Raw genomic sequence first — 27,992 nt, forward strand, 5'->3', positions numbered from 1 at the left:
TACTTTTTCTTGCCACTAAACAAAAATGATAGATACAGTACTTCTTGCAACAGTTGATTTATTTTTGAACAACACCAAAGCAAAATCTCACAGAGACTTTGATTTACATAGAATGCAAATAAATACAGTAATCAAATAGAATAAAAGGACAATTATTTACAACACTTCAATAATGCAAAACCACACTGGGATCTTCATTGAGATTCTTGCATTGTGACCATTTGAAGACATACTACATGTGCTGTCTACTGGTGGGGAAGGACGGCGACTGACAGTACTACTTTATGTCATGTAGGCATACATCTTTTAGCCCAACATCTGACTACAACTACCCAACCGTAACAGGATATAACAGACGTCACTTCAACGCTCTTCATGTCCCGTCAACACAGAGTACCCAGTATTGAGCTAGTCAGACAGATGTTAGATTGTCGATATGTTTCAAGTTGTCGGTCGAAAAACAAGAGGGAAAAAAACAAGTTAAAACAAAAATCACAGACTGATATATTGCAACGGTACAATGGGATTCTCAATGAAGAGTGGATTGAGCATTATCTCTGTGGTGGACAAGGACAAACTCAATGTGTGACAACCCCAACCCTGAGTGGTGCCGTGACCCTGAAACCGGCAGGTTGCACCCACCCCTGAGAAGAACATAAGGTCTTAGCACCATCAAATTACTAAAGAATGAAAACGCCACCTCAGTCAAATGTTATGTCTTAGGATTTTGGCAGGTTCAGCAACTTTTAAAGTGCCCTCGCTTGCTCACCAGAGACATTATTTTGGCCTCACTTTTTTTAAACAAACAATTCTCACAACAGACTCCATTAAAAAAAAAAAAACCTACAGGTTGCTAATCCCCCCCCATGAATAATCTTTATTGCATATTGAAATACGTTTTCTGGACCACCTATTTTTTGCTTTGTTTAAAATTAGGACCTCACTAACAACGTCACTTGATAGTTACACTTTTATGGTTGTCCTCTCAAAAAAGGTGACTCAAATGAGTGTGCATAATATATCAGTCAAGTATCCGATGTTCCAGACACGTGCAATAACATACAGTATGTTGCTACTTGAACAGTCCTGAAACGTCTGAACCAGCAGGAACAAGTGTTTGTTCTCAACAGGCCTGTCAACGACTAGGTTCGATTCTTTGCTTTTCACAGGTCAGTTCCTTCTAAAACAGTACAGAAGTCATCAACAGATATATTAAAATCTGAATAAGACAATAGTATTGGTTTGGAATATCCAAAACTACTTTGATGATCAAAGTAGTAGAAGAGGGAAGTAGTAGAAAATGGAACCTCTACAAAAGAGACAACATTCAACCTGATCGTACTCTTTTTGGCACGTTGAAGATGCATACATCCAGTGAGAATCAAGGGAGTGGCCTCCAAAGCATTGATCATTAAAACAGGTTTAAATCATGCCAATGGCAGGATTAATACTGCTGATCTTAAAGAGAGGAGAGGAAGAGACTGTCAGGAGAGGAAATCAAAATGGTTGCTCGGCTAGCTGATCCGTGTAAGAGAAGATATTTATTGTTATCATTATGGCCGATTACCAGAAGAATCCGTCAAGAGTACCCGCATATGACTTAGTAGTGAAAGATTAAATACAGATCGACTTGTAACACCCTGATGAAGTGATACTATAGTAGGAGATAAGAGTCAAAAGTCATCTCTGTGCACTCTGCATCTTTGGCCTTGCATAGCACTTGTACCTTAGTGTTAAAGGTGTTAAAAAAGCAAACCCAGGACTAGGCTGGAATCAGGTCGTCTGCACAGACCACATGCTCTTGAAGAGAATACATAGGATGGAAACGAGCACACATTCCAGAGTTCTCTGAGTAATCGCTTCTTGTCAATCTGATCCGAGAGCAGATTGAGTTGACTATCGCCTCCCCTCTTCAGTTGGTGCTCAGTTTGAGCCAGTTGGCTTTGGTTTCAAGTCAGGCACACAGCAGATCATTTGTGTGTGTCCTATGTTGGCTTGGCTCTGCTTGCTGCGAGTCGTGGCTGGCCTGGGTCTAGCTCTCTTAAATATAGCCCTTTGATATACCCATCGGTCTCTGAAATCATACAGGGAGGTGACGGGCCATCACTAGAACACCATCAAAATGTCTCCTAGTTCTTCCTTCAAGTTCTTCTAGGAAGAGGACAGTATATCTTCAACACGAGAGTTCCAGTTCTCTTTTTTCATTGTTAGATCTTCAACTGGCGCCATATTGTCACATCCTCCACTCATGAGTCATCCAACATCTCCTCCGGCCAATCAGGGTTATGTGTCCTTATACCTAAGAAAGTGAAAGAAAGCAGTTCAGTATAATTATTTAAAAAAATAAAAAGGCCTGAACACACCTCTTTGCGATACAAAAGGATTTGGCTTTGCATCAGCTGAGCTGCATCTCTTATGGGAATTTGAAAGTCAGAACTCTGAAAAGGGGAGGGAGAGGCAACTTGCACAACCACAAAAGGGCAGATAAGATATCTTAGGTCATCAGAAGTCTCAGTTAATAATTGTCTGAAATCACACCTGTGTATAACCACAGCACAGATATACGGGCATATGTCTCTCATAGAGATCTTGGACCAGGCTGCTGCTCAATCTGCTTGAGCCAACTGACCAGGTCCTGCCGCTGTATAGCCATCAAAGATAGGTGCCTAAAGCCTGCCAGAATCTGGAGCCAGACAATGAAAATAGTCATGCTTGCGTTCATATATAAAAGGGCAAGTTTAAATTAAAGAAATTACATGGTTGCTAGTTGTGGTTGTGACATGTTATGTGGAGGTTAGGATATGGTTGGGTGGGGGTCGTCTTACCCACTCTGTGAGGAGAATTCAGGGAGGGCACCTAGAGAGGTCAGCTGTTCCTCCAGAGCCACGATGCGGAGGCCGATGTACCCCGACGATAGCAGCAGCAGTACCACCCTAAAACACAGAATGTTAAGTCACACTCTCATGCAGCTTCATTTTACATCAATTCAAAGTAGACATAGGCCATGCAAAATGAGTTTCCTCCAAATCTATTGTCATCCTGTGGTAGAGCATGGAGAAGAATGGGAGAAACTCGTAGCGTCACACCCAAGGAGACTCGAGGCTGTAATCGCTGCCAAATGTGCTTCAACAAAGTACTAAAGGGTCTGTATACTTATGTAAATGTGATGTTTATTTTTTTTTACATAAATTAGCAAAAAATAACCTGTTTTTTCTTGTCATTTTGGGGTATTGTGTGTAGATTGATGAGGGGGAAAAACAATTGAATCAATTTTAGAATAAGGCTGTAATGTAACAAAATGTGGAAAACGTCAAAGGGTCTGAATACTTTCCGAATGCACTGTAGTCTTCAAAGAGCACATTCCAATGCTTAAACTTAGTCTCACACAGCAGGTAGTACTATATCTAGATATAGCGCTGCTGGACCTTATGTAACTCACAGGTCAGAACTGCTGCTGCAATATGTTACTTTTTTTGGGGTGACACGACAATTCAAAGAAATGCGAGTTATAAATCTGTCACTCATTGAAAGCCAGTCTAAGAAGCTGTAGATCTGTTCAATGTGCGCTATTTCTATGCTTCCCATTCTTCTGCATCTTCCTTTCGGTTTTGATCACACAGCTATAAATACAAAATTTTGGGTTATGGAAAATATTTTTCACAGCGGTTTAGATGGTACAATGATTCTCTATACTTGCTTGTTTTGTCACAAACTGAAATTTGCCAAACTATTAGAATCTTAGCAATCAGGAAACGGCAGCGCGATTTCTGCATAGTGCATCTTTAACCAGACACATAGCTTTTGTTAATCTCGTTGTTTTATCACGTGTGACTAAACACACGTATGCAAATGCTGTTAGGAACACATTGGTTACCATGCCTACAGAGTATACACCTGGAAACGTGTTGGTTACCATGCCTACAGAGTATACGCCTGGAAACGTGTTCTGTGAAACGAGAGACCCTAAAGCTTACACACTCACGAATGCCATAAACTGAGCAAACACAGAATAGGCTACGTGTTTAGTAAATAGAGATTATTGAAGGATGAGTGTTGAAAGAGATTGTGATATCTCACATCTCAAAATAGGGCTACTTAATGTTAGATCCCTCAATTCCAAGTCAATGAACTAATCACTGATCATAATCTTGATGTGATTGGCCTGACGGAAACATGGCTTAAGCCTGATGAATTTACTGTGTTAAATGAGGCCTCACCTCCTGGTTACACTAGTGGCCATATCCCCCACGCATCCTGCAAAGGCAGAGGTGGTGCTAACATTTACGATAGCAAATTTCAATTTACAAAATAAACAAACTGCGTTTTCATCTTTTGAGCTTCTAGTCATGAAATCTATGCAGCCTACTCAATCACTTTTTATAGCTACCGTTTACAGGCCTCCTGGGCCATATACAGCGTTCCTCACTGAGTTCCCTGAATTACTATCGGACCACCATTTTATTACGTTTGCAATCGCAACAAATAATCTGCTCAGACCCCAACCAAGGAGCATCAAAAGCCGTGCTATAAATTCTCAGACAACCCAAAGATTCCTAGATGCCTTTCCAGACTCCCTCCACCTACCCAAGGATGTCAGAGTACAAAAATCAGTTAACCACCTAACTGAGGAACTCAATTTAACCTTGCGTAATACCCTAGATGCAGTTGCACCTCTAAAAACATTTGGTCATAAGAAACTAGCTCTGGTATACAGAAAATACCCACGCTCTGAAGCAAGCTTCCAGAAAATTGGAACGGAAATGGCGCTAGACCAAACTGGAAGTCTTCCGACTAGCTTGGAAAGACCGTACCATGCAGTATCGAAGAGCCCTCACTGCTGCTCGATCATCATTTTTCCAACTTAATTGAGGAAAATAAGAACAATCCAAAATGTCTTTTTGATACTGTCGCAAAGTTAACGAAAAAGCAGCATTCCCCAAGAGGATGGCTTTCACTTCAGAAGTAATAAATTCATGAACTTCTTTGACGAAAAGACCATGATCATTAGAAAGCAAATTACAGACTCCTCTTTAAATCTGCGTATTCCTCCGAAGTTCAGTTGTCCTGCACACTGCCGGGACCTAGGATCAAGGGAGACACTCAAGTTTTTTTTAAATACTATATCTCTTGACACATTATTTTCATCAATCATGGCCTCTAAACCTTCAAGCTGCATACTGGACCCTATTCCAACTAAACTACTGAAAGAGCTGCTTCCTGTGCTTGGCCCTCCTGTTGAACATAATAAACGGCTCTCTATCCACCGGATGTGTACTAAACTCACTAAAAGTGGCAGTAATAAAGCCTCTCTTGAAAAAGCCAAACCTTGACCCAGAAAATATATTTTTTAAACTATCGGCCTGTATCGAATCTCCCATTCCTCTCAAAAAGTTTAGAAAAAGCTGTTGCGCAGCAACTCACTGCCTACCTGAAGACAAACAATGTATACGAAACACTTCAGTCTGGTTTTAGACCCCATCATAGCACTGAGACTGCCACTCGTGAAGGTTGTAAATAACCTTTTAAATGGCGTCAGACTGAGGCTCTGCATCTGCTCCTAGACCTTAGTGCTGCTTTTGATACCATCGATCACCACATTCAATTTGGAAACCCAAATTGGTCTACACGGACAAGTTCTGGCCTGGTTTAGATCTTATCTGTCAGAAGGATATCAGTTTGTAGATGGTTTGTCCTCTGACAAATCAACTAAATTTCGGTGTTCCGCAAGGCTCCGTTTTAGGACCCCTATTGTTTTCACTACATACATTTTACCTCTTGGTGATGTCATTCGGAAACATAATGTTAACGTTCACTGCTATGCGGACGACACAGTTGTACATTTCGATGAAATGTGGTGAAGCCCCAAAATTGCCCTCCCTGGAAGCCTGTGTTTCAGACATAAGTAAGTGGATGGCGGCAAATGTTCTACTTTTAAACTCGGACAAAACCGAGATGCTTGTTCTAGGTCCCAAGAAACAAAGAGATCTTCTGTTGGATCTGACAATTGATCCTGATGGTTGTACAGTCGTCTCAAATAAAACTGAAGGACCTCTCGGAGTTACTCTGGACCCTGATCTCTTTTGACGAACACATCAAGACTGTTTCAAGGACAGCTTTTTTTCCATCTACGTAACGTTGCAAAAATCAGAAACTTGAAGGAAAAAAAATGAATCCATGCTTTTGTCACTTCTAGGTTGAGACTACTGCAATGCTCTACTTTCCGGCTACCCAGATAAAGCACTAAATGAAGTTCAGTTAGTGCTAAACACGGCTGCTAGAATCTTGACTAGAACCCCAAAATTTTATCATATTACTCCAGTGCTAACCTCTACACTGGCTTTCTGTTAAGGCTAGGGCTGATTAAGATTTTACTGCTAACCTACAAAGCATTACATGGGCTTGCTCCTACCCATCTTTCTGATTTGGTCCTGCCGTACATACCTACACTCACAAGATGCAGGTCTCCTTATTGTCCCTAGAATTTCTAAGCAAACAGCTGGAGGCAGGGCTTTCTCCTATAGAGCTCCATTTTTAAGGAATGGTCTGCCTACCCATGTGAGAGACACAGACTCGGTCTTGATCTTTAAGTCTTTATTGAAGACTCATCTCTTCAGTAGGTCCAATGATTGAGTGTAGTCTGGCCCAGGAGTGTGAAGGTGAACAAAGGCACTGGAGCAACAAACCGCCCTTGCCGTCTCTGCCTGGCTGGTTCCCATCTCTCTACTGGGATTCTCTGCCTCAAACCCTATTACAGGGGCTGAGTCACTGGCTTACTGGTGCTCTTCCATGCCGTCCCTAGGAGGGGTGCGTCACTTGAGTGGGTTGAGTCACTGACGTGATCTTCCTGTCCGGGTTGGCGCCCTCCCCCCCTTGGGTTCGTGCCGTGAGGAAGATCTTCGTGGGCTATACTCGGCCTTGTCTCAGGATAGATAGTTGGTGGTTGAAGATATCCCTCTAGTGGTGTGGGGGCTGTGCTTTGGCAAAGTGGGTGTGGTTATATCCTGCCTGTTTGGCCTTGTCTGGGGGTATTGTCGGACGGGGCCACAGTGTCTCCTGACCCCTCCTGTCTCAGCCTCCAGTATTTATGCTGCAATAGTGTGTGTGTCGTGGGGGGGCTATGGTCAGTCTGTTATCTGGAGTATTTCACCTCCCCCCCTCCCCTGAGCCCTAGGACTACCTGGCCTGATGACGCCTTGCTGTCCCCAGTCCACCTGGTCGTGCTTTGACATCAGCTGATGTAAGAAGGGCTTTGTAAATACATTTGATTGAGACGTTAGAGGTCACTTACAGGTTAAAGGTTATTTAGAGTTCACTTACAGTATTAGGTAGATGAAGAGGAGAGTGTTGAGGCTGCTGGCGTCTCTCTGGATGAGAAGGGAGCAGGCTCTCCGTGTCACACTCCACACCCATGAGCCACCTGACCCGGAAGAGATGGAACGACACTTGGTTAACATCTGTAGGTCATCTCCAGCCAGGACGGCTTTTATTTAAAATCCACTTCAGCAACACAACAGGCTTGTCAGTGGCTCGCTGCATGAAAGTTTTTGTACAGTCACGTGCATTTCTGTTTGTGTGAGAAAAGGAGCCAGCCAGAAACATAGACCTACATTGTGGGTGGTTAGCTGAGAGGTCCTCTGAGGAGCTGTCTCTCTGCTGTGTGTTTATGCTCCTCGGGGTGGAGTTGCTCCCTTGAGGCACTAGGTCTGAGAAGGAAAAAAAGGGGGGGGGGGGGGGGGGGGGGCATACACGTTAGTCCATCTCTGAAAACATGACCTTGGACTTTGCATATAGAGGTCAGGTACATGCACAACAGATAACGCTAACTTGTAGCCAACTGTAAACTTTATTAGTATACACATTAGGACCTATAGGAGAGGTTGAACTTTGTGCTTAATATGAAACCTAGTCCTAGATTAAAAAAGCATGCTCAAGAGAAACAGGCCAGAGGGGTATCCTACAAAGCAACCTACATCTATTCAGGGTTTTCTGAAGCTAAACAGCTTCACATTCCAACTCAGGCGTCATCCGCACTAGGACGGTGGATATTGCTCATCCTCCATTAAAATCTATCAGGCCGTAACTTTGCGTGCAATGTTGCACATGGCTAGTCAAACACAGAACTCTTCATTGAGACAATGCTGAAACATCAATCCATGGGCGAGTCAGTGGCACATTTTCTATTGGTGCCAAAATCAAAATGAAAGAAAACGTATCTTGCAAATTCAGCAGGCTATGGAGTGAAATAGGTTTTTAGAAGTGCTGTCTTAATTGTATTATTTATGGTTAATACAGCCTTGTGTGCTTATCAATGTACAACCACATTCACCCCCCCCCCCCCCCACTCCTATCAATAAAATAACTGTATTAAGTCATACAAAATTGCGAGAGGGAGGGAATCTGATTTCATTGGTCCTCAATTCGCAGCTCAGACACTTCATTCAGGATAAATGGAGTTAGCCTGCTCCGGAGCAGGTTAGTGCTGAGGGATTTGTTGTCAGACATTTACCTGGTTAAAACGTGACCCACTTCGTATGACTGGTTATACCGACTTGAACTCCGAGTTGACCAAAGTTACCTCGCCAACTCCTCAAACCTGCTTCATAAAATACCACTCTGGTATTCCAGTTAGGTTTACTCACCTTTGTTTGGTCTTGGTGGGGGTGAGTCGAGGAAGAGCTTCGGGTCTGACCCGTCCGGCTGGTCAAAACTGTCGTCTAGACTGGACTGACTGGAATTCTGTGAGAGAGGTCCATGGAGAGAGACAGTGGGTTAAAACCAGCTTCAAAATAGAGGCCAAAAGATCTACATTGGAATATGAGGAAGTATCAGCAGGTTACAAAGGGCTGTTGTAGTATCTGCAGTACCTGTTGCTCAGGGAAATCCATTAGGCCGACTTTAAACTTTATAAAATGACATCTTTATGAATTTGAAGATTATAAAACTTACCACCAGCTTGTCCTGATCAAAACTATTCTCTGCAGAAGAGAATAGAGGGCTGCTGTTGGCACTTCCATCATTCAGTTGAGGACACACGGATCGCAGGAGCTTGTAACACGCCTCTCGGTTCCGCAAAGACACAAACAGGTACTGAAAACACACACAGGAGAGACATTTAGCCTGGATGCCCTTGTATGCCCTGGAACAGGCAAGGCTGCAACCGTTCACCTTCAAAATGTACATTGTTAAATAAGCCAGTCATTAAATCTGATTCAAATCGTACATGTCATCCATCAGAGGTCAATGTGTAGTACACAACTTGTCTGATGACTTAGACAGCCCTCTATTAAATATTGATATTAAAACCTCCAGTATAGATCTAATCATCTGATTAAGGTGGCAGACGAATGGTGGACTATGCACTGTGCCAATGGGACAACTGAGAAAGTGACCCCTGACCTTTTCTCCCTCGGTGGTGCGGATAGACAGGGCATTGGGCACCAGCAGGGCAGTGTTCTGCTTCTTCACAATTTGCACGCTGGTCACAGGGATCACTAACTGTAGAAACAAAGAGGACCAACAAACCTTAACTTGATACTTACTGCATTGTGACTTTTATGGCTTTTTTCCCCCATGACTTTAGATGTACAAAGTTAAACTAACACACTGAACAAAAATATAAACAACATGTAAAGTGTTGGTCCCATGTTTCATGAGCGGAAATAAAAGATCCCAGAAATGTTCCATACGCACAAAAAGCTTATTTCTCTCAAATTTTGGGCACAAATTTGTTTACATCTCTGTTAGTGAGCATTTCTTCTCTGCCAAGATAATCCATCCACCTGACAGGGGTGGCATATCAAGAAGCTGGGGAAAATAAAAGGCCACTTTAAAATGTGCAGTTGTTGCACAAAATGCCACAGATGTCTCAAATTGGGGGAGCGTGCAATTGGCACGGTGACTGCAGAACTGTCCATCAGAGCTGTTGTCAGAGAATTTAATGTTCATTTCTCTACCATAAGCCACCTCCAATGTATTTTTTGGAGAATTTGTCAGTACGTCCAACCGGCCTCACAACCGCAGGCCACGTGTATGGCGTTGTGTGGGCGAGCAGTTTGCTGACGTCAATATTGTGAACATGCCCCATGGTGGCAGTTGTATTATGGTATGGGGCAAGCATAAGCTACAGACAACAAACACAATTGCATTTTATCTATGGCCATTTGAATGCATAGATATGACGAGATCCTGAGGCCCATTGTTTTTAAGGAATTTGTGACCAACGGATACATATGTGTTCCCAGTCATGTGAAATCTATAGATTAGGGCCTAACGAATTGACCGATTTCGTCATATGAACTGTAACTCAGTAAAATCTGAAATTGTTCCATGTTGTGTTTATATTTTTGTTCAGTATATAAATAAACTGTGTGTTAAACATGAACACGTCATTGGGAAAGATGTGTAGACATTTCTCCATTAGCTAGTAATAGGACTTCTAAACTGTCCATTGACAAATAGGACAAAGTTCAAACCATGTTGTTTAACTGAACAGCCTAGTCCATATTCCACACAGAACAGCCTACTGCTATGCCATGGAGTGAAAATAAAGTATACAGACGAACAACTGCTATGCCATGGAGTGAAAATAAAGTATACAGACGAACAATCAAGGGTCAGGGTCGCCCATCAAGGGTTGCTTACCTTGGTGTCCTTGAGCAACACTGAGGAGTGGAAGCACGCGTGATGCTTGGTGACATAGAGCCTGCCGTGGTAGAGCACCTCTTTCTGCAGGGCACAGATGTACGCTGGGAGAGAGAGGGAGGACATGGGGAAGCATTAGTTACATAAGTCCTGGCAGGGTGATGACACACTGTCAGTCAGCGTGGGTAAAGGCCAAAATGACTCCCAGATAAACGTGCACCATTGTCAGTTACTATGGCCCCTGCAGATTCACTTAACCCTGCCACCGTTTGAACGATTAGTAAAAAAAATAAAAAATAAAGTCACCGCTCGTGTTTTTGTGATTTAGGACTTTGAGAAAAGCATGACTAGCTGTTCCCATGACTTGGCACAGGCGTCACATGTCGTTTGGAGAGTCACCATTGGCCACCGATAATATTCAAAACTTCACTTACCATGTAGCAAGTCTTCAGTCTCTGGAATGTCAGGAAACAGCTTGTGGAATGTTTTGTTGTGCTTTATAAAACTCTGTAGAACAGAAGAGGAAAAGCTTACTAAATTGACCATGTTAAAGTACTGAGTAGTCTTGAACACTTGATAAAGCAGCTGAGTATAGCTATCCCAACCACAAACAGTGTAAAAAAGTCAGAAGAGTGAACGTACACTTTGTGAACCGATGCTTAAAGTCCTCTCCAAACTTCTGTCCACATCGAACGTCCGAGACCTGTGGAAGACCGAGATCATCAGCATGACGTTACTGGCTTTAGCAGGTTGCTGACATTCACACAGAGGCCTTAGCTTCAAAGAGAAAACAGGTATGTTTATAAGACTATGAAAGGCCCAAGTCTTGAGTGTACATGGTTGCACAGGGTCAGTGTAGTTACCTGACAGGGGCTTGTCTGGTGAAAGTTCTGCTCTGCTGCAGCAGCAGCTCCAGTTGGGTCTCCTCCAGACTGAGGGGTTTCCTGGTCTTCTCCAGCGTCTTACTCTCCTTCACAGACAATCCTCCGCTCTCCACCTGGTAGCTGGAAGAGAGGACCAGAAGGGTTCAGTGACAGGGCAAAATAGATCAACCAAAACACCCATCAATCTTCAGCCACTGATGTATGAGGGGCTAAAGAGAGACAACATATACATCTATTTTCTAACGCGCCATTTGTATTTAGACTTGACAATTGTCGAACCATTAAGTATCGAATATGAATATTACGTAATGAAGCACTGCTTTCCAAACATGGCGTCTAGCCTAATTCCTTCAGAGGGCTGCCTTAAATACACGCCATTAAGATGGATATGAATATTTCAGCCACTGGGATACAACAAGTTAATTGTGAAATGAGAGAAAAGGTCTTTATGATGAGCGGAAATGGTGACCCTTTTTCTGTAGCCTGCCTTATCGTATAAGTCAAAATGGTGTGTCACACTGACAAGTCTGTAAAGTTCTAGCTAGTAAACCACAGCGTTCTGGTAAATACAGCAAAACGAGGTGTTTGGCGACTAGCTTCCTTGTAGGCAAATCATATGGGTGATTCTCATGAAACCAGTTTCAAAGAAGCACTATGCTGAAATCCCTCCACCATTTCCTGGTTGCTAAAATTCTAATAATTTGCCTAATTTCAGTTTGCAACAAAACAAACAAGTATAGTGTAGATAATCATTGTACCATCTAAACCACTGCAAAAAATATTTTCCATAACCAAAAAATATTGCATTTCAGCTGGTGTGCGAAACAGAAAGTAGAAGGCCCAAAAACAAAACTTTAGAACGGGGAGCATAGAAATAACACAGAGAACAGATATACAGCTTCTTAGACTGGCTTCCAATGAGAATGACAGATCTATAAAGTTATATTGAGGCGTTTCACTATGGCAGTAGTAAATTGAGTTAGAAAACCCATGATGCATCTGTCAACAATCAAATATCACTCTGAAGACTAAGATGCCTAGTTTATGGCACATTGTCTTGTTATAAATACATTTTACATTTGACAATAAAAAATAAAAATAAACATTTTCACCCAAAATTCTCATTACTGAAATATGTCATGATTAAATGATTGGATAATTTTATACAATTTTACTTTAGAAAAACCTAATCCATAGGTTGCTGCAGTTTGTCCATGAATCAGATTTTTTTTTTTTTTTTTTAATAGTAGTTGAAGTTTACGTTAAAACTAATTCGTATTACGTAAAATGCGTCTGTGGACATTTCTAATTACCGTAACACTTTTTCAAGTTACTGTAAAAAAAAAATATATATATATATATATATATTTAAAAGTTATTCACCCATGATGCATCAAATCTATGTTCATTTTAATTTCTTGACTTATAGGCCTTCATAATTAGGTTCTTACTCTCTAATACCCCCTTCACGACACTTTACCTTCTCATTACCAAAATGACTAAAAAGTACATTTTTTAAAATAACTTACCATTACCAACATGGAGGCATGAATGGGCTTTAGTAATCGGGTCAATTGTTTGCTGATTCAAAATGGCTGTCTCCTATTATTTGCAGATTGAAGGGCCTCATTGCCAAAAAAACATTTTTAGGTCAGTTTTTGGCAAGTAGAACCTTAATCTTGGTAACGATAATAAGCTAATCTTTATTTTTTATTTAACCAGGAACAAGTTCTCATTTACAACTGCGACCTGGCCAAGATGAAGCAAAGCAGTGTGACAAAAAACAGAGTTACACGTGGGATAAACAAAAGTACAGTCAATAACACAATAGAAAAATCTATATACAGTGTAAGGAGGTAAGGCAATAAATAGGCCATAGTAGCAAAGTAATTACAATTTAGCAAATTAACACTGGAGTGATAGAGATAGATACAGTGCAGATGCTGATGTGCAAGTAGAAATACTGGTGTGCAAAAGAGCAAAAAAAAGTTAAAAACAATATGGGGGATGAGGTAGGTAGTTGGATGGGCTATTTACAGATGGGCTGTGTACAGCTGCAGTGATCAGTAAGCTGCTCAGATAGCTGATGCTTAAAGTTAGTGAGGGAGATATAGGTCTCCAACTTCAGTGATTTTTGCAATTCGTTCCAGTCATTGGCAGCAGAGAACTGGAAGGAAAGGTGGCCAAAGGTGTTGACTTTGGGGACGACCAGTGAAATATACCTGCTGGAGCGCGTGCTACGGGTGGGTGTTGTTATGGTGGCCAGTGAGCTGAGAAGACGGAGCTTTGCATAGCAAAGACTTATAGATGACCTGGAGCCAGTGGGTCTGGCGACGAATATGTAGCAAGGGCCAGCCGACGAGAGCATACAGGTCGCAGTGGTGGGTGGTATATGGGGCTTTGCTGACAAAACAGATGACACTGTGATAGCAAATTGGATGTAGTCTGAGTAGAGTGTTGGAGGCTATTTTGTAAATGACATCGCTGAAGTCGGGTGCGGGCAGCGAGCGGTTGAAAAGCATGCATTTAGTTTTACTAGCGTTTAAGAGCAGTTGGAGGCCACGGAAGGAGTGTTATGGCATCGAAGCTCGTTTGGAGGTTTGTTAACACAGTGTTCAAAGAAGGGCCAGCTGTATCCAGAATGGTGTCGTCCGCGTAGAGGTGGATCAAGGAAAAACCCGCAGCAAGAGCGACATCGTTGATATATACAGAGAAAAGAGGTATAATTAATTACTAGGACCACTGCTTACACCCATTGTATAGTTTTTTTGTAAAACAGTTATTTGATTAAGTAGGGGTTGTCAAGAAATATGGGTGTATAAACCCCATGTACAGTGGGTATCATAAGTATTACATTTACATTTACATTTAAGTCATTTAGCAGACGCTCTTATCCAGAGCGACTTACAAATTGGAAAGTTCATACATATTCATCCTGGTCCCCCCGTGGGAATTGAACCCTGGTCCCCCCGTGGGAATTGAACCCACAACCCTGGCGTTGCAAGCGCCATGCTCTACCAACTGAGCCACACGGGACCAACCTACCTTGAATGTTGACATTTTGTTGCGTTACGAAGTGGGATTGAAATAGATTTGTGACTTTTTGTCATTGATGTAGACAAAACAGGCTACTCCATAATGTCAAAGGGAAAAGAAAATTCAACAAATGTTTACAAATTAATAAAAATTAAAATAGTAAGTATTCACATACTTACTATTATTTATTCACTAAATTAGTTCAGGAGTAAAATGTGGCTTAACAAATCACATAATAAGTTACATGGAATCACTGGGTGAAATAAGGGTTGGTTTTTAATGACTACCCCTTCCTCTTTCCTCCATACATACTACATCAACTCGTAAAAAAAGAGAAACGTCCCTTTTTCAGGACCCTGTCTTTCAAAGATAATTCATAAATATCCAAATAACTTCACAGATCTTCATTGTAAAGGGTTTAAAACACTGTTTCCCATGCTTGTTCAATGAACCATAAACAATTAATGAACATGCGCCTGTGGAACGGTCGTTAAGACACTAACAGCTGACAAACGGTAGGCAATTAAGGTCACAGTTATGAAAACCTAGGCCATTCTACCGATTCTGAAAAACACCAAAAGAAATATGCCCAGGGCCCCTGCTCATCTGCATGAACGTGCCTTAGGAATGCTGCAAGGAGGCATGAGGCCTGCAGATGTGGCCAGGGCAATAAATTGCAATGTTCATACTGTGAGACGCCTAAGACAGCGCTACAGGGAGACAGGAATGGACAGCTGATCGTCCTCGCAACACCTGCACAGGATCTGTAGATCAGGACATCACACCTGCGGGACAGGTACAGGATGGCAACAACAACTGCCCAAGTTACACCAGGAACGCACAATCCCTCCATCAGTGCTCAGACTGTCCGCAATAGGCTGAGAGAGGCTGGACTGAGGGCTTGTAGGCCTGTTGTAAGGCACTGATGAAGACAACCAACGTTTCGACAGACAAGCTATTAAATTATTGCATCTGAGCTTCTAGAGTGTGCGGCTCTCCTTTAATTTTTCAAGGCAGGTCCTCATCAGACATCACCGGCAACAATGTTGCCTATGGGCACAAACCCATCGCCGCTGGACCAGACAGGACTGGCAAAAAGTGCTCTTCACTGACGAGTCGCGGTTTTGTCTCACCAGGGGTGATGGTCGGATTCGCGTTTATCGCCAAAGGAATGAGCGTTACACCGAGGCCTGTACTCTGGAGCGGGATCGATGTGGAGGTGGAGGGTCCGTCATGGTCTGGGGCAGTGTGTCACAGCATCATCGGACTGAGCTTGTTATTGCAGGCAATCTCAACGCTGTGCGTTAAAGGGAAGACATCCTCCTCCCTCATGTGGTACCCTTCCTGCAGGCTCATCCTGACATGACCCTCCAGCATGACAATGCCACCAGCCATACTGCTCGTTCGGTGCGTGATTTCCTGCAAGACAGGAATGTCAATGTTCTGCCATGGCCAGCGAAGAGCCCTGATCTCAATCCCATTGAGCATGTCTGGGACCTGTTGGATCGGAGGGTGAGGGCTAGGGCCATTCCCCCAAGAAATGTCCGGGAACTTGCAGGTGCCTTGGTGGAAGAGTGGGGTAACATCTCACAGCAAGAACTGGCAAATCTGGTGCAGTCCATGAGGAGGAAATGCACTGCAGTACTTAATGCAGCTGGTGGCCACACCAGATACTGACTGTTACTTTTGATTTTGACCCCCCCCGCCCTTTGTTCAGGGACACATTATTCAATTTCTGTTAGTCACATGTCTGTGGAACTTGTTCAGTTTGTGTCTCAGTTGTTATGAATCTTATGTTCATACAAATATTTACACGTTAAGTTTGCTGAAAATAAACGCAGTTGATAGTGAGAGGACGTTTCTTTTTTGCTGAGTTTACATACGTCAGGCCCCTCAGTCAAGTGTTGAAGCACAGATTCAACTACGAAAGACTAAGGAGCTTTTCAAAAGCCTTAAAGAAGGGCAGTGATTGGTAGATGGGTAACAATAACAAATCAGACATTGAATATATCTCTCTAAGCATGGTCAGGCTGTGGATGATGATTTAAACCCGTTCCGGACAGAAAGGAAATTGCTCAGACACGTTACCATGAGGTCATTCGTGATTTTAAAACAGCTACAGAGTTCCTAGGCTGTGATGGGAAAAATATTAAATCAACATTGTAGTTACTCCACAATAAATGACCTAAATGACAGTTTGAAAACAATAAAAGAATACAAAAATATTCCAAAACACACATCCTGTATGCAACAAGACACTAAAGTTATATTGCAAGAAAACACAGCAAAGGCATAAACCTTTTGGCCTAAATGCAAAGCCTGATGTTTGGGGCAAATCCAACATCACAGAGTAACTGCCTCCTTATTTTCAAGCATGGTGGTGGCTGCATCATGTTATGGGTATGCTTGACACGTTATGAGGATAAAATTAAACGAGATGGAGCTAAGCAAAATAAATAATTTAAAAAATATTGCTTCAGTCGGCTTTCCACCAGACACTGGAAACAAATTCACCTTTCAGCAGGACAATATCCTACAACAAGGCCACATCTACACTGGAGTTGCTTACCAAGAAGCCAATGAATGATCCTGAGTGGCCAATGAATGATCCTGAGTGGCCAATGAATGATCCTGAGTGGCCAATGAATGATCCTGAGTGGCCAATGAATGATCCTGAGTGGCCAAGTTAGATTTTCAAGCAAATTTAAGTCAAAACTATGGCAAAAACTTCCAAACTTCACCTTGCCCATTATTATTTTGAAAATAATAAAAATGGGCAAATATTGCACCATCCTGGTGTGCAAAGCTGTTAGAGACTCACCCAAGACAACTTACAGAGGCAATTACTGCCAAAAGGTGTTTCTAACATGTATTGACTCATAAAAAAAAGCCCTTCCCGTAATCGGGGCGGCAGGTAGCCTAGTGGTTAGAGCGTTGGACTAGTAACCGAAAGGTTACAAGATCAAATCCCTGAGCTGACAAGGTAAAAACCTGTTGTTCTGCCCCTGAATAAGGCCACTGTTCCTAGGCTGTCATTGATAATAAGAATTTGTTCTTAACTGACTTGCCTAGAGGCAAAAAAAGGGGGTAATAGATAATACTTATCTAAATCTATAGTAAGGTGTTTAACTTCATTACTTTATATTGTGTTGCAGTAATGAGATAAATTAACTCCATTAATTTAATTTTAAATCTATTCGTTTTCAGTGTGTTTAACTCAGGCTTGGTGAGCAATGTAAAAAAAAAACGAGAATGATAATTTTTGCGTTGGTAGTTGTGGATATTGTGGTAAAATGCATATTATCTGATCAATAAACATTATTATTAAAATACAGATCCTAACCTTAGCGACCCAAGAGGAATGATATATATTTTTCTTTGTCAAGTGCCAGTTGTGAGAATCACCCATATATGATTGCAGTGAACATCTTCAAATCAATTACATTTCAAAATGTACGCAAGTCCAAGTCGAATCCAATAAAAGGCAATACAAAAGACAATCATAGGACAGAGTTGATTTTTTTTTTTTTCAAAGGACAAATAGAACATAAAATAGAAATCTCAATGGATTTAGGCTACCAAAAAAAAAAACACACTAGACGAAGATCAACGTAACATGACAAAACAGGTCTCAACCTGAATCGTGAATGTCTGTGCAGAAGTCCAAATAATTTGCCTGAAAAGTATTATACAATCAAATTAGTTAAACTGCCGTCTAAAGTCTTACCCGTTCAGACGCAGTCTCCCAGACGAACGAAAACTCATATACCTATTCATAGCAAGACCTTATCTGAATAAAAGCACACTTCAATCCATAATGTGCCGTCAGTCAAAACAGTTGAAGAAAACTTGAAGGTCCTCTTTTCTTTCCAACACTGCTGCAATGGAATGGTTTTTTTCTGAGTGACTTCTGAACCAGTTCAGTCTGGCCATATCCTTCAAGTGAAAGCAGTTCTATTACCTGAAGGATGTGGCTTTGTGTTGAAATGGTGTGACACTTCGTAGTGGGTGACGTAAGCCTAAGGGCCCACGCCTCCTTAGTGGCGCAATGCACAGGTGGGGACATGTAAAAACAAAAAAATCCCTTCCCGTCATCTAAAAAAGTTCCACTAGCTCAGAGTGAAAATGAATGAACTACGGATCCTTTTTATGTAGGCTGGCCTGTGGATCTTGTTTAGCTTGAAGACATCTAGTTCAGGGAAAGTCTGAGAAACCCAGGGAGGTGTGTGAGAGGTCTTCACGGATCCCCCTGTACCCGAATACCCGAGACCCCATCCGGACCCGAGCAGGTCCAAATCAAGAATTCTAAATAATGTCACGGATCTGTGTCGGATCTGATTGTCACGGGTATGTGTAATTTTAACTGAATTGTACAGATCCAAACACTACTGCTACAGTAGAGCCAGATACATTTGTATCATTTATGCTGCAGCTCTTGCTTTTCATGAGAACGGTGCGTGTAGTTTGTTGAGCAAAAAACTTCAAGAGTTGTTCTGATGAGTTTACTCTGTCATCACCCCCCCCCCCATTACAATATGTAATTTCCTTGAAACGCATTTAATAATATTTCGACAATGTCCGCCCACACTAGACACACACGCAACTCTTAATCCTGCCAAGCGAGTCCCGTTTAGAAAACCGGTATCAAATGAACCATTGGTGACAGACATGGCATACCAGCATTGTCTATATGCCATGGTCTATTCTAGACCTGCACTGGTTCCTTTAGGACATACATCCTTAGCTACATGACATACATGAGCGGTCACGAATTAAGCAATAAGGCCCGAGGAGGTGTGGTATATGGCCAATATACCACAGCTAAGGTCTGTTCTTATGCAAGACGCAACGCAGAGTGCCTGGACACAGCCCATGGCTATGGTATATTGGCCATATAACACAAACCCCCGAGGAGCCTTATTGCTATTATAAACTGGTTACCACCGTAATCAGATCAGTAAAATGACCCGTGGTATACCATGGCTTTCAGCCAAATCAGAATTCAGGGCTTGTACCACTAATTGCCAATATGCCTCTCACTATTGTATGAACGGCCAATTATACCACAGGCACACAGCGCTTTCAAAAACCATTAGGCCTAGGCTATATCAGATAGCAATAAGGTGTTGTATAAAACATAAGTCACGGGCAATTACAAAATTGTAGTTGACTGGAAAACTACTTACATCACGCACCATGTGACAGTTACATCACCGGGCTGACATGATCAGCTCTGTATAAGGCAAACAATGACCAGCAAAATCTCCCAATAGTAAAACACTTTATTTACACTGTTACAGGAACACAGGTTAAATGCTTTATGGTTTCCCTTTAGGCTGCTTACAGTCTAGGTATAAAACAGAGAGCAGGATTCCCCAACTAGCAGCCAGCGGGCCCAATTTGGTTTCATTTGCCCCCACCCCCCACAATGTTTTGTGAGCAAAACTTATTTTAAATTGTTGGACATTAGACTAAAAACACCAGTGATTTTTTGGAAATCTGTTCAAGTATTATCATGCATAATAGACACATGATCGTATACAAATGTAAGCAAGGTTTGAAATTATTATGTTTTAGTCAGGCTTCTTGCGGTCAATTTGCAGGCTACAAATGATTTGTAATTATGTTCCGACCCCCGTCCCGACCATCTGCTCAAGAAAATACAAACAAAATAGGCCAGCGGCTGAATCCAGTCAATGATCCCTGGTATAGAGCATGGTACGTATAGGCATTACAGTGAAAACATACATTTCAATCTCATTGAGGAATGTCTGACAATTAGATCATGCCTGTCATTGTGTTTTTCTATAAATGAAAATGAGGAAGATGAGAATCTGATAGAACAGGTCCCGTCTGTGGTACAGAAGACAGGACACATTGGCCAGGTCTCAAAGCAAACATGGGGATGGAATGTGCATGCTTAGACGGTTGAACTCTCAGATCCTGCCACGTAACATATGTGCGTGCTTATTTGGAGCGTTGGCTGGCAGCCAGTCACACAGTACTTGCTAGCTACACTGTTTGTTGTGGAGGCCTTCCAAAAAAATATATGTTTGCTGCCTGTCTGCTAAGTTTGAGACGAGAATCCACCGTACTGTAGCCTACTTGTAACATGTGGTCAGCGAGGTCCAAATCACAGAATACGATTAAAATTAAAATGCAACAGCCAATGAAATGCAGGGGGAATAACAAAGTCAAGCAACCAATTTGTTGCATGCTAGAAGTTGTATAAGGGAAACTGTAGTCTACTAAAGTAATTCACATTGTCATATAATAGTGTTTCCCCCATAGTTTCTATGATGTCCTCTATATTGGTTTAGCAGCAGCCCACCGCCCAGAAGCACTTTTAAAAAGATCAGGGTGATAACCTCCAAGGTAACTAGCTTGTAATCCAGAAAGTGTAGCCAACCCGCTGTATGCCCCCAAGGAATACACCAGCAGATCAATTGAGGCCAATAGGCTGTGATCTAGAGATGGTTCCACTCCCTCGGGTAATGGACTTCGACACGGAGGCCATGACTAATCCTGGGCCACGGTTCTGCAATCAAACGTTGTTGAACGTCGCAGATAGAAATGCCATGATTTAGAGCTGATGCTATTCCTTATTCTACACGTCAGGGGCACGTTTGTTCTACATAGCCTATTTCTATCTGAACTTCTCAAAACGTTGCGTCCTGCTGGTGGTTGGAGTCAAGCAAGCCGTTTGGCTAAATCCACAGTCGACACTGAGGGAGAAAAGTCATACTCACGTAAAATGGAAAAGCCTTGACGGCATTCACTCACACTCAGGCTACACCCTGATCCGTCCAAAATATTAAAAAGGCAGTGAGTAGGCTGTGACAGGTGAAGAGAGCCCTACCTCGCCCCATTCCCTGCACGACGACAGTCTGTAGCATCCTGGTCATACCACTGGCTGTTTCCTCTCTCCATGATCAGCCAAAGCTTGTCCTAAACCACCTTTTTTTCAGCTGCTACAGAGAGAGAGCGCCCGCTGGTCCGAATACAAGCAGTGTGTGTGTGTGTGTGTGTGTGAGAAAAAGGAGAGTGTGTACTTTTTGCTCTCCGGTCTGGACCCGGGAGCAACTGCAGACAGTCAAAAGGGTGTAAAGGTCTCTCTCTTTTACAGCTGCAGTTCAAAACAACATTGAAGGGTAGGAAGAGAAGCAGCACACAGAGACAGAGAGACAGAGAGACAGAGAGAGAGAGAGTGGGGGATGAAAAAGCAACAAGAGGGTTGGATTCCAAGCCACACTGACCCCACTCAGATTGTGTCACCTGGCGTTACCTTGGAAACAGCTGACATTGGGAAGGGAAGAGCGTGAGGTGTGGAATTAACACCAGCCTCTATTCTCACCACAGCATGAAAATGGCTTCACCGAGTCACTGAAACACCGAGTCACTGAAATGGCAGTCAAATTCAAAATGACTCAAGGGATGGTGCTACAAAGCAACCAGTACAATGAGCAAGGAATCGAAATACACATGGACAACGGCGCCTGTTAAAAAAAGGACACCTTTCAGAGGCATGAGTTCAAATTCAGCCCGTAGGTGGATCCAAATTTGAGTAGGGCTTCAGGTTGAATGCACTTCTTAAAAAAAAAAATGTTTACACTTTTGGGAGTCACAACTAATAATGGTGGGGGAAAGAAAAAAACATTGGCATCTGTGTTTTCAGGAGGACACAAGGAGGTAGCTTGGGACTGAGGCTATAACTAACATGGTGACCAGACCGGACACGTCGCCTGCGCGAGCGTCGCAAAATTAATGTAGAAATCCATGTTATTCAATTATTGCGCGCGCGCCAACGAGCGTCTGCAATGCCAAGGGCTAAAATAGAAGTCATTCCTATTTCTGATGCAGATCGCTCTGAAAGTCCTGCCTCTCCCATCTCCTCATTAGTTTATAGAAGCAGGTACCCACGTACCATCTCCTTCTTTGGTTATACCCACGTGGGTGATTGAAAGACGAACTCTGTTGCCGGTTGTCGTGGTAATACTATGAAAGTTTAGATGCGATCACCATATAAGTTCAAAGATGAAAAAGCCTGGAAGGAGGAGAGATGACTAGAAACGATTCGGTTGGCTGTTTTATGTGTGGATTAGTTGTCGGAGTAGAGGACCTTGTGCATTTCAGGTAAAATAACAACTCAATGTTTATATCCCAGGACAAATTAGCTAGCAACAGCAAGCTAGCTAAATAGGACAAATTAGCTAGCAAGTGCAAGCTAACTAGCTAAATTGCCATACATGTTTAATGCTTATCGACCTGTCCCCAAATGAATGTAATTGGTTCAGAGTTTTGATATTTTAACCTGCGTGTCGTGATCGCGTTTGGTGTAGGGGGACAAAACACATTTATGCACGATAGCGCACTCGCGCAGCCAGTTTGGGTTCCGTTTTAGCGACTCATTCTCACACTTAGATGTTAGCTGATTGCACTAACGCTAGCTGATCCCAGAGATTTCCAGTCATTGCGCCAACGCTAGTTAGCAAATTGGTCCAGAAACAACCTTAAAAAAAATGTAGAGACATAAATTGTATTCATCAGTTAAAATCAGACTCTGGGTAAGTACAAAAAACACGAAAAATCTTTCACTTTCCCTTTAACCGTAAGTTTGACCCAAGGATTGTCATGCTTAACAGCCTCCTGGACAGACAGAGATTCCACAACATAAATGGCCAGCAGTCTTAAATTAGCCCCTTACTCCTCCTACTTTCTAGCATGTGTAAATCCACTTCTATGTGCCATTTAGCAGACGTTTTCATCCAGAGCAACGTATTCATGCATACATTTTACATAGAGGTGCTCACGGGAAACGAACCCACTACCTCGACATTGCAAGCACCATGCTCTACCAACTGAGCTACAGAAGACCACTTAACATAGACTCCTATAACAGGCTTTTACTGAGGACTGTGAAAGAGTCAAATGCAAAAAGGTTACTTATCTAGCATGTGTCGTTACATGAATGACATTTTAGCATAATGTTGTCAAGAGTCTCATTGGTGGACAACAAAGAAGCAGATTGGCCTATCAGCTGATGAGCTCTTCCTCATCAGGCCAATTCAATGACATTTGCAATTGAAAAGGACTTCACACTTGCATGTCAAAAGGCCAATTGTTTGCTTTGGCAACAAGAAAAACTAAAATATGGTTTAAACTCCTAGTCAACTCTGTACTTTAAGGCTGCAATGTAAGCAAGGTGGCTACTGACCACTTCTCTGCTGAAAAAATAAATAAATAAACACTGTCTAGTTCATTGGGCCAAGTCGACACACATGATTTTACCTGCACACATTGTACGAGCTGGACCAACAGCACCTCCATCCCTATCCACTTGATTTCTGCCGTCATTTGTCCGCTTCAGTTTAAAATCACCGGGTATGATATGTATCGGCTGCTATGGTCACACAAGGAGCTAAGAGGGCTTATCGCAGAACAGCTCTTACCATTGCCATTCCCAGCCATTATACATGGGGTTATGTACGGGACTGGCAGGGCATCACAGAATGTAGCACTAACATTTTGAAGCTGAGCCATTCTCGTGTGCTCTGCCGCGCAGTACAGTCATATCTGACTAAGATCATAAAATGGTGTCAAATTCTTTAACCTCGTCAAATATAAGACAGGCGACATTATTTCACAGAAAATGAATGTTCCTTGAGATTTGTCGGAGTTGAGTGATGAAAAGTAGCTAACAGTTACTGCTCTCATATCTTCACTGAGCAGAGCAGCCCAAGCGGAGCCGTTGCTATGGATACCCAGACTCAGTTCGCCATGAGCCGAGCGAGTTGTGCACAGGGTGCGAGTGAGAGAGGAACAGCTAGTTCATTTATCCTCACAGAGGAAGTTATTTCTGATTTCGGCAGGGCCAGGCCTTACATTTGATAGAAGCAATCGAGCCTGGGTAGGGTTTGAACGTCGCAGGCATGGGTAAGGCTCAGTCTTAAAATGTATGCCCGTGCAGGGCTCTAACCTAAAACACACTTCCGGGTATCAAACGAAACACCAGGTCTCCCAATAGAAGCGGGCTTTGAGATGTGTGGGGAATGACAATTTTTTAAAAATCTATTAATATCAGTTTGTGCAGATGGGAAGCTTGTTACAGATCTGGTAGTACACTATCCTCGTTGAGGTGGTATACGATATCTCCTCATGTCCGCAAAAGCAACTGCATTACATAAGCTAAAGGGTGGACTAGATAGGTTCCTCTGTTTACCACATCAGGGGGGGGAGAGGTGGGGAGGCATTTCAGAGCAGCAAAAGTTGTCCCACGACTCTGCGAATGGTGGTCCTTAAGAGCTTTGACAGATGTGGTGGTCCTCAGAACAGGAAGAAAAAAATATCCAGTCAGGTGAACTGCTGATTTTCTATCGCCCAATCATATTGGTTGCAGCCAAACGCAAAGACCAGGTGACAAAAGATGGGCTCTCCTGAACTTGCTAAAATTAATTGTTTTACAGTGCGCCGATTAAAAGTAAGGGGAAGTACAAATTCCAAAGCTTTCACACATGGCCTAACCATACATAAATATTTTGTACAAATAACTAAGGTTAACAGAACAATCCAAAACCATTTTTTGTTCAGCCTAATCTAAGTGCCACAAGGGCAAACAGCACAGTTCAATTCAAGCAAATATGACAAATCTACTTTACATCCCAGTATTGAGCAAGAGCAAAACAGTCAACTAATCAAGTGATGTGAACTGAGGCCAGCGAGGGTTCAGGGAGGGTGCCGCTTTGCTCTGCAGCAGACTGGTCCAACAGGACAAGGCAGGGTGCCAAACAACGATGCGGTGCGCCGTCAGGCCCAGCAGAACAATGTGTTTGGGAGTGTCATACCACCCATGGGCTCTTGCCACTTCCTCCATGTTCAGCCGACGCAGACAGAAGGCAATTCTTCCAGCAGAGCCTCACGATAGTCACACCACCAAGCAGGAAACTCCCACCTGGCTCTCACACCATGTAAGTACAAAAATGAGTATATCAAAACCTCAAGAGTTAGGCTTAGCCTTAAATAACAATAATTCAAAGGTTTGGTTAAATCCCCTTAGTCTGGTAATGTAAGCCTCCCCTGCCCCTGGTTGTGAGCTACCTAACCAGCCCCAGGTTCCTATTGGCTCATTCTTCCCCTTTCCTCTCCCCTGTAACTATGCCCCAGGTCGTTGCTGTAAATGAGAATGTCTTCTCAGTCAAGCACCTTCAAGGAGCCAGATGGACACCTGGGGAGAATTTCAATTACATTTCCTTGATTGCTCATGTCTTCTCTCCTTGCCTCCTACTCAAAACCCATTGGATGAGAAGGTCACAGGGGCAGGACCTCAGACCTTCTCATCCAATGGTTTTTGAGAGGGAGGCGAGAGGACCAGAGGAATCAAGGAAATACGATTGAAATTCTCCCCTGGCCTGCAGCCCCTCCCCGTCTATTCCCAGCTTCAACGTAGGACTATTTGAACTTCAAAACTACCCATCCTCCTTTAGACAAGTACACATTGTTAGAACTGTACACTCGAGGACCTGAGAGATTACCCCCACCAATGTCACTTTCACATACCAGTAACAGTGAAAGAGATCGCCTAGAGGGTCAGGGATAATAGGAAATCCAATTGTTTTCCAGGGGACTGAGGATGGAAAGTAACAGGATTTCTATTGTATGGGGCTTAAACGGTGATATGCTACGGCCATGATATAAAAAGGGAAAGACCACCTGTGGTTGACCCATGGGGACTAATAATGATGCGTTTCCATTGACCATTTACCCTGGTGTTTTACCCTAAAGACTCAGCCTTTTCTGTTTATATTTACACGGCAACCGTGTCTCCTGGCTCCGGCAGACATGCCCTGAATTGGGGCCAAGCCTCCGGATACTTTAACTGTCATTTACATAAATGGCTAACTGAACTTTAACACCTTGTCACAAACAAACTGTCTTGAATGATGAAGAGATTGTTGATTCTGATAGCCACAAGTCTGTAGTGGCACACTGCTGATGAAAACAATAACACTAGAGCTGACATTAACATAAAAACCCCAGTGTCACACCGATGTGGGGCTAAGTGTCAATGGAAAATAGAACATTTCTCCTGTGTGTCCCCTGCTGTGACGTCGATCCATACAGTCTGTGGTTATTCTCAGAGCAGGATCATCACCGCCATCAGCAGGAGAAATAAATAGTGGTGTCATTCTGATCCACATAGTGGTGCAGGAGGATGATGAGGTAATCGTGTTTTCCTCTGCGAGAGAGGCAATGAGATTTACAACTGTTCTGAACCTGAGCATTGGAAGATGTAATAACAAAACAATGTAAGCTGTCCATTTTCATAAAAAAAAACACTCAACACATACCCCCTTCTGTTAACAGTGGTGAAAAGTTAATATTATGGGCCTGTTTTGAATGTAAAGAAACTCACTTTCCTTGACTGTAGGCTTGTGGATTTCTGAGTTTGGCTAGTTAGGGTGTCAATGATAATATGAAGGCCTGAGTGTAAAAAGTATTCCACTGCGACCTAATTAAAGAAGAACATCCAACACTAACTATATATATATATACAGCCAGCCATTTTTTAAATCAGGAAGCTCTAGGCATCAAAATATACGATGTTTACGCGTGCCTTAGGTCCAGCTGTTTGCACAACGAATGTTCCTTTGAGACACTCCAAACAGCTGACGAACATTTATTTGTGAGATAGTAGACATGATTACCTTTGAAAATGTGTTCAATAACAACTGTAGTTACATAGCTAGTTATGTCACTAACTAGCAAGGCTTGGCTTCATAACAAGCCAGTTAAATATCGCACAGGGCTGTATATGCATCGCTTGAGGAACATAAACGACTCGTGCAACAATAGTAATAACTATATAAAGCAATTCAGTGAACATGCTTAATGCAATGATACAAATATCTAGTTACGTTATATTGAATTCAAAACGTTGATATTAGCTAGCTAAGTTCGTTTTTTATAAGAAGCGGATAGCCAGCTAACGTTAGTCAAGTTAGCATCTGTTTGTTTGCACATCCACCCATTGGTACAGAGCGCTAAAGCTGGGCTAGCGGTTTTTGTCGAACAGTTAGTTAGCTAGCTATATATTCAATTCAATTCAATTCAAGGGGCTTTATTGGCATGGGAAACATGTGTTAACATTGCCAAAGCAAGTGAGGTAGATAATATATATCCTTACCTTTCTTTCATGAAGTGCTTGATTCTGACGATTGCCTTTTCATCCATCTTCCTCAGGAAGGTTTTCAATCGATCCGTATTGTTTTCAAGCATTCTTCTTCCAACCGGTGTTCGACTCCAAACGCCGCTCCACCAGAGATGTTGCACGCCGACTCTTAGATTTGTTTAGTTTCTCCTCTATTTTTTTGTCCCACTCTAGCTATGACGATACATTAAATTAGCTTAAATCGGACCAAGCCAACTGACCAATGG

The 27,992-nt window shown here is 42.5% G+C and overlaps 1 protein-coding gene across 2 annotated transcripts; it reads right to left on the reverse strand.

The window, feature by feature from the left end:
• Positions 1 to 41: 41 nt before the first annotated feature.
• On the reverse strand, positions 42 to 27,956 carry LOC120053634 (GRAM domain-containing protein 2B-like). Of its 2 annotated transcripts, none has more exons than XM_039000786.1 (12): positions 27,742 to 27,956; positions 11,505 to 11,645; positions 11,284 to 11,344; positions 11,076 to 11,148; positions 10,642 to 10,745; positions 9,397 to 9,495; positions 8,947 to 9,087; positions 8,640 to 8,736; positions 7,608 to 7,703; positions 7,318 to 7,417; positions 2,826 to 2,933; positions 42 to 2,299 (listed from the first exon to the last, which is right to left on the reverse strand). In XM_039000786.1, exons 1-12 carry the CDS (start codon positions 27,831 to 27,833, stop codon positions 2,284 to 2,286), a joined length of 1,128 nt encoding a protein of 375 aa, XP_038856714.1. In that variant the 5' UTR covers positions 27,834 to 27,956; the 3' UTR covers positions 42 to 2,283. The 2 variants fall into 2 exon arrangements, with proteins under 2 accessions (XP_038856714.1, XP_038856715.1); XM_039000787.1 differs by lacking the exon at positions 27,742 to 27,956 and adding an exon at positions 21,421 to 21,671.
• Positions 27,957 to 27,992: the final 36 nt, after the last annotated feature.

Source organism: Salvelinus namaycush, chromosome 9, assembly GCF_016432855.1.
Source record: "Salvelinus namaycush isolate Seneca chromosome 9, SaNama_1.0, whole genome shotgun sequence".
Classification (NCBI taxonomy): Eukaryota; Metazoa; Chordata; class Actinopteri; order Salmoniformes; family Salmonidae; genus Salvelinus; species Salvelinus namaycush.

Excerpts from the sequence above, each read along its gene's own strand:
- LOC120053634 (XM_039000786.1), bottom strand. The coding sequence starts at position 27,833 with ATGCTTGAAAACAATACGGATCGATTGAAAACCTTCCTGAGGAAGATG. Across the intron at positions 11,646-27,741 it reads AAGCACTTCATGAAAGAAAG|CTACCAGGTGGAGAGCGGAG; the intron begins GTAAGGATATAT and ends CCTCTCTTCCAG. Across the intron at positions 9,088-9,396 it reads GCACCACCGAGGGAGAAAAG|TACCTGTTTGTGTCTTTGCG; the intron begins GTCAGGGGTCAC and ends GTGTGTTTTCAG.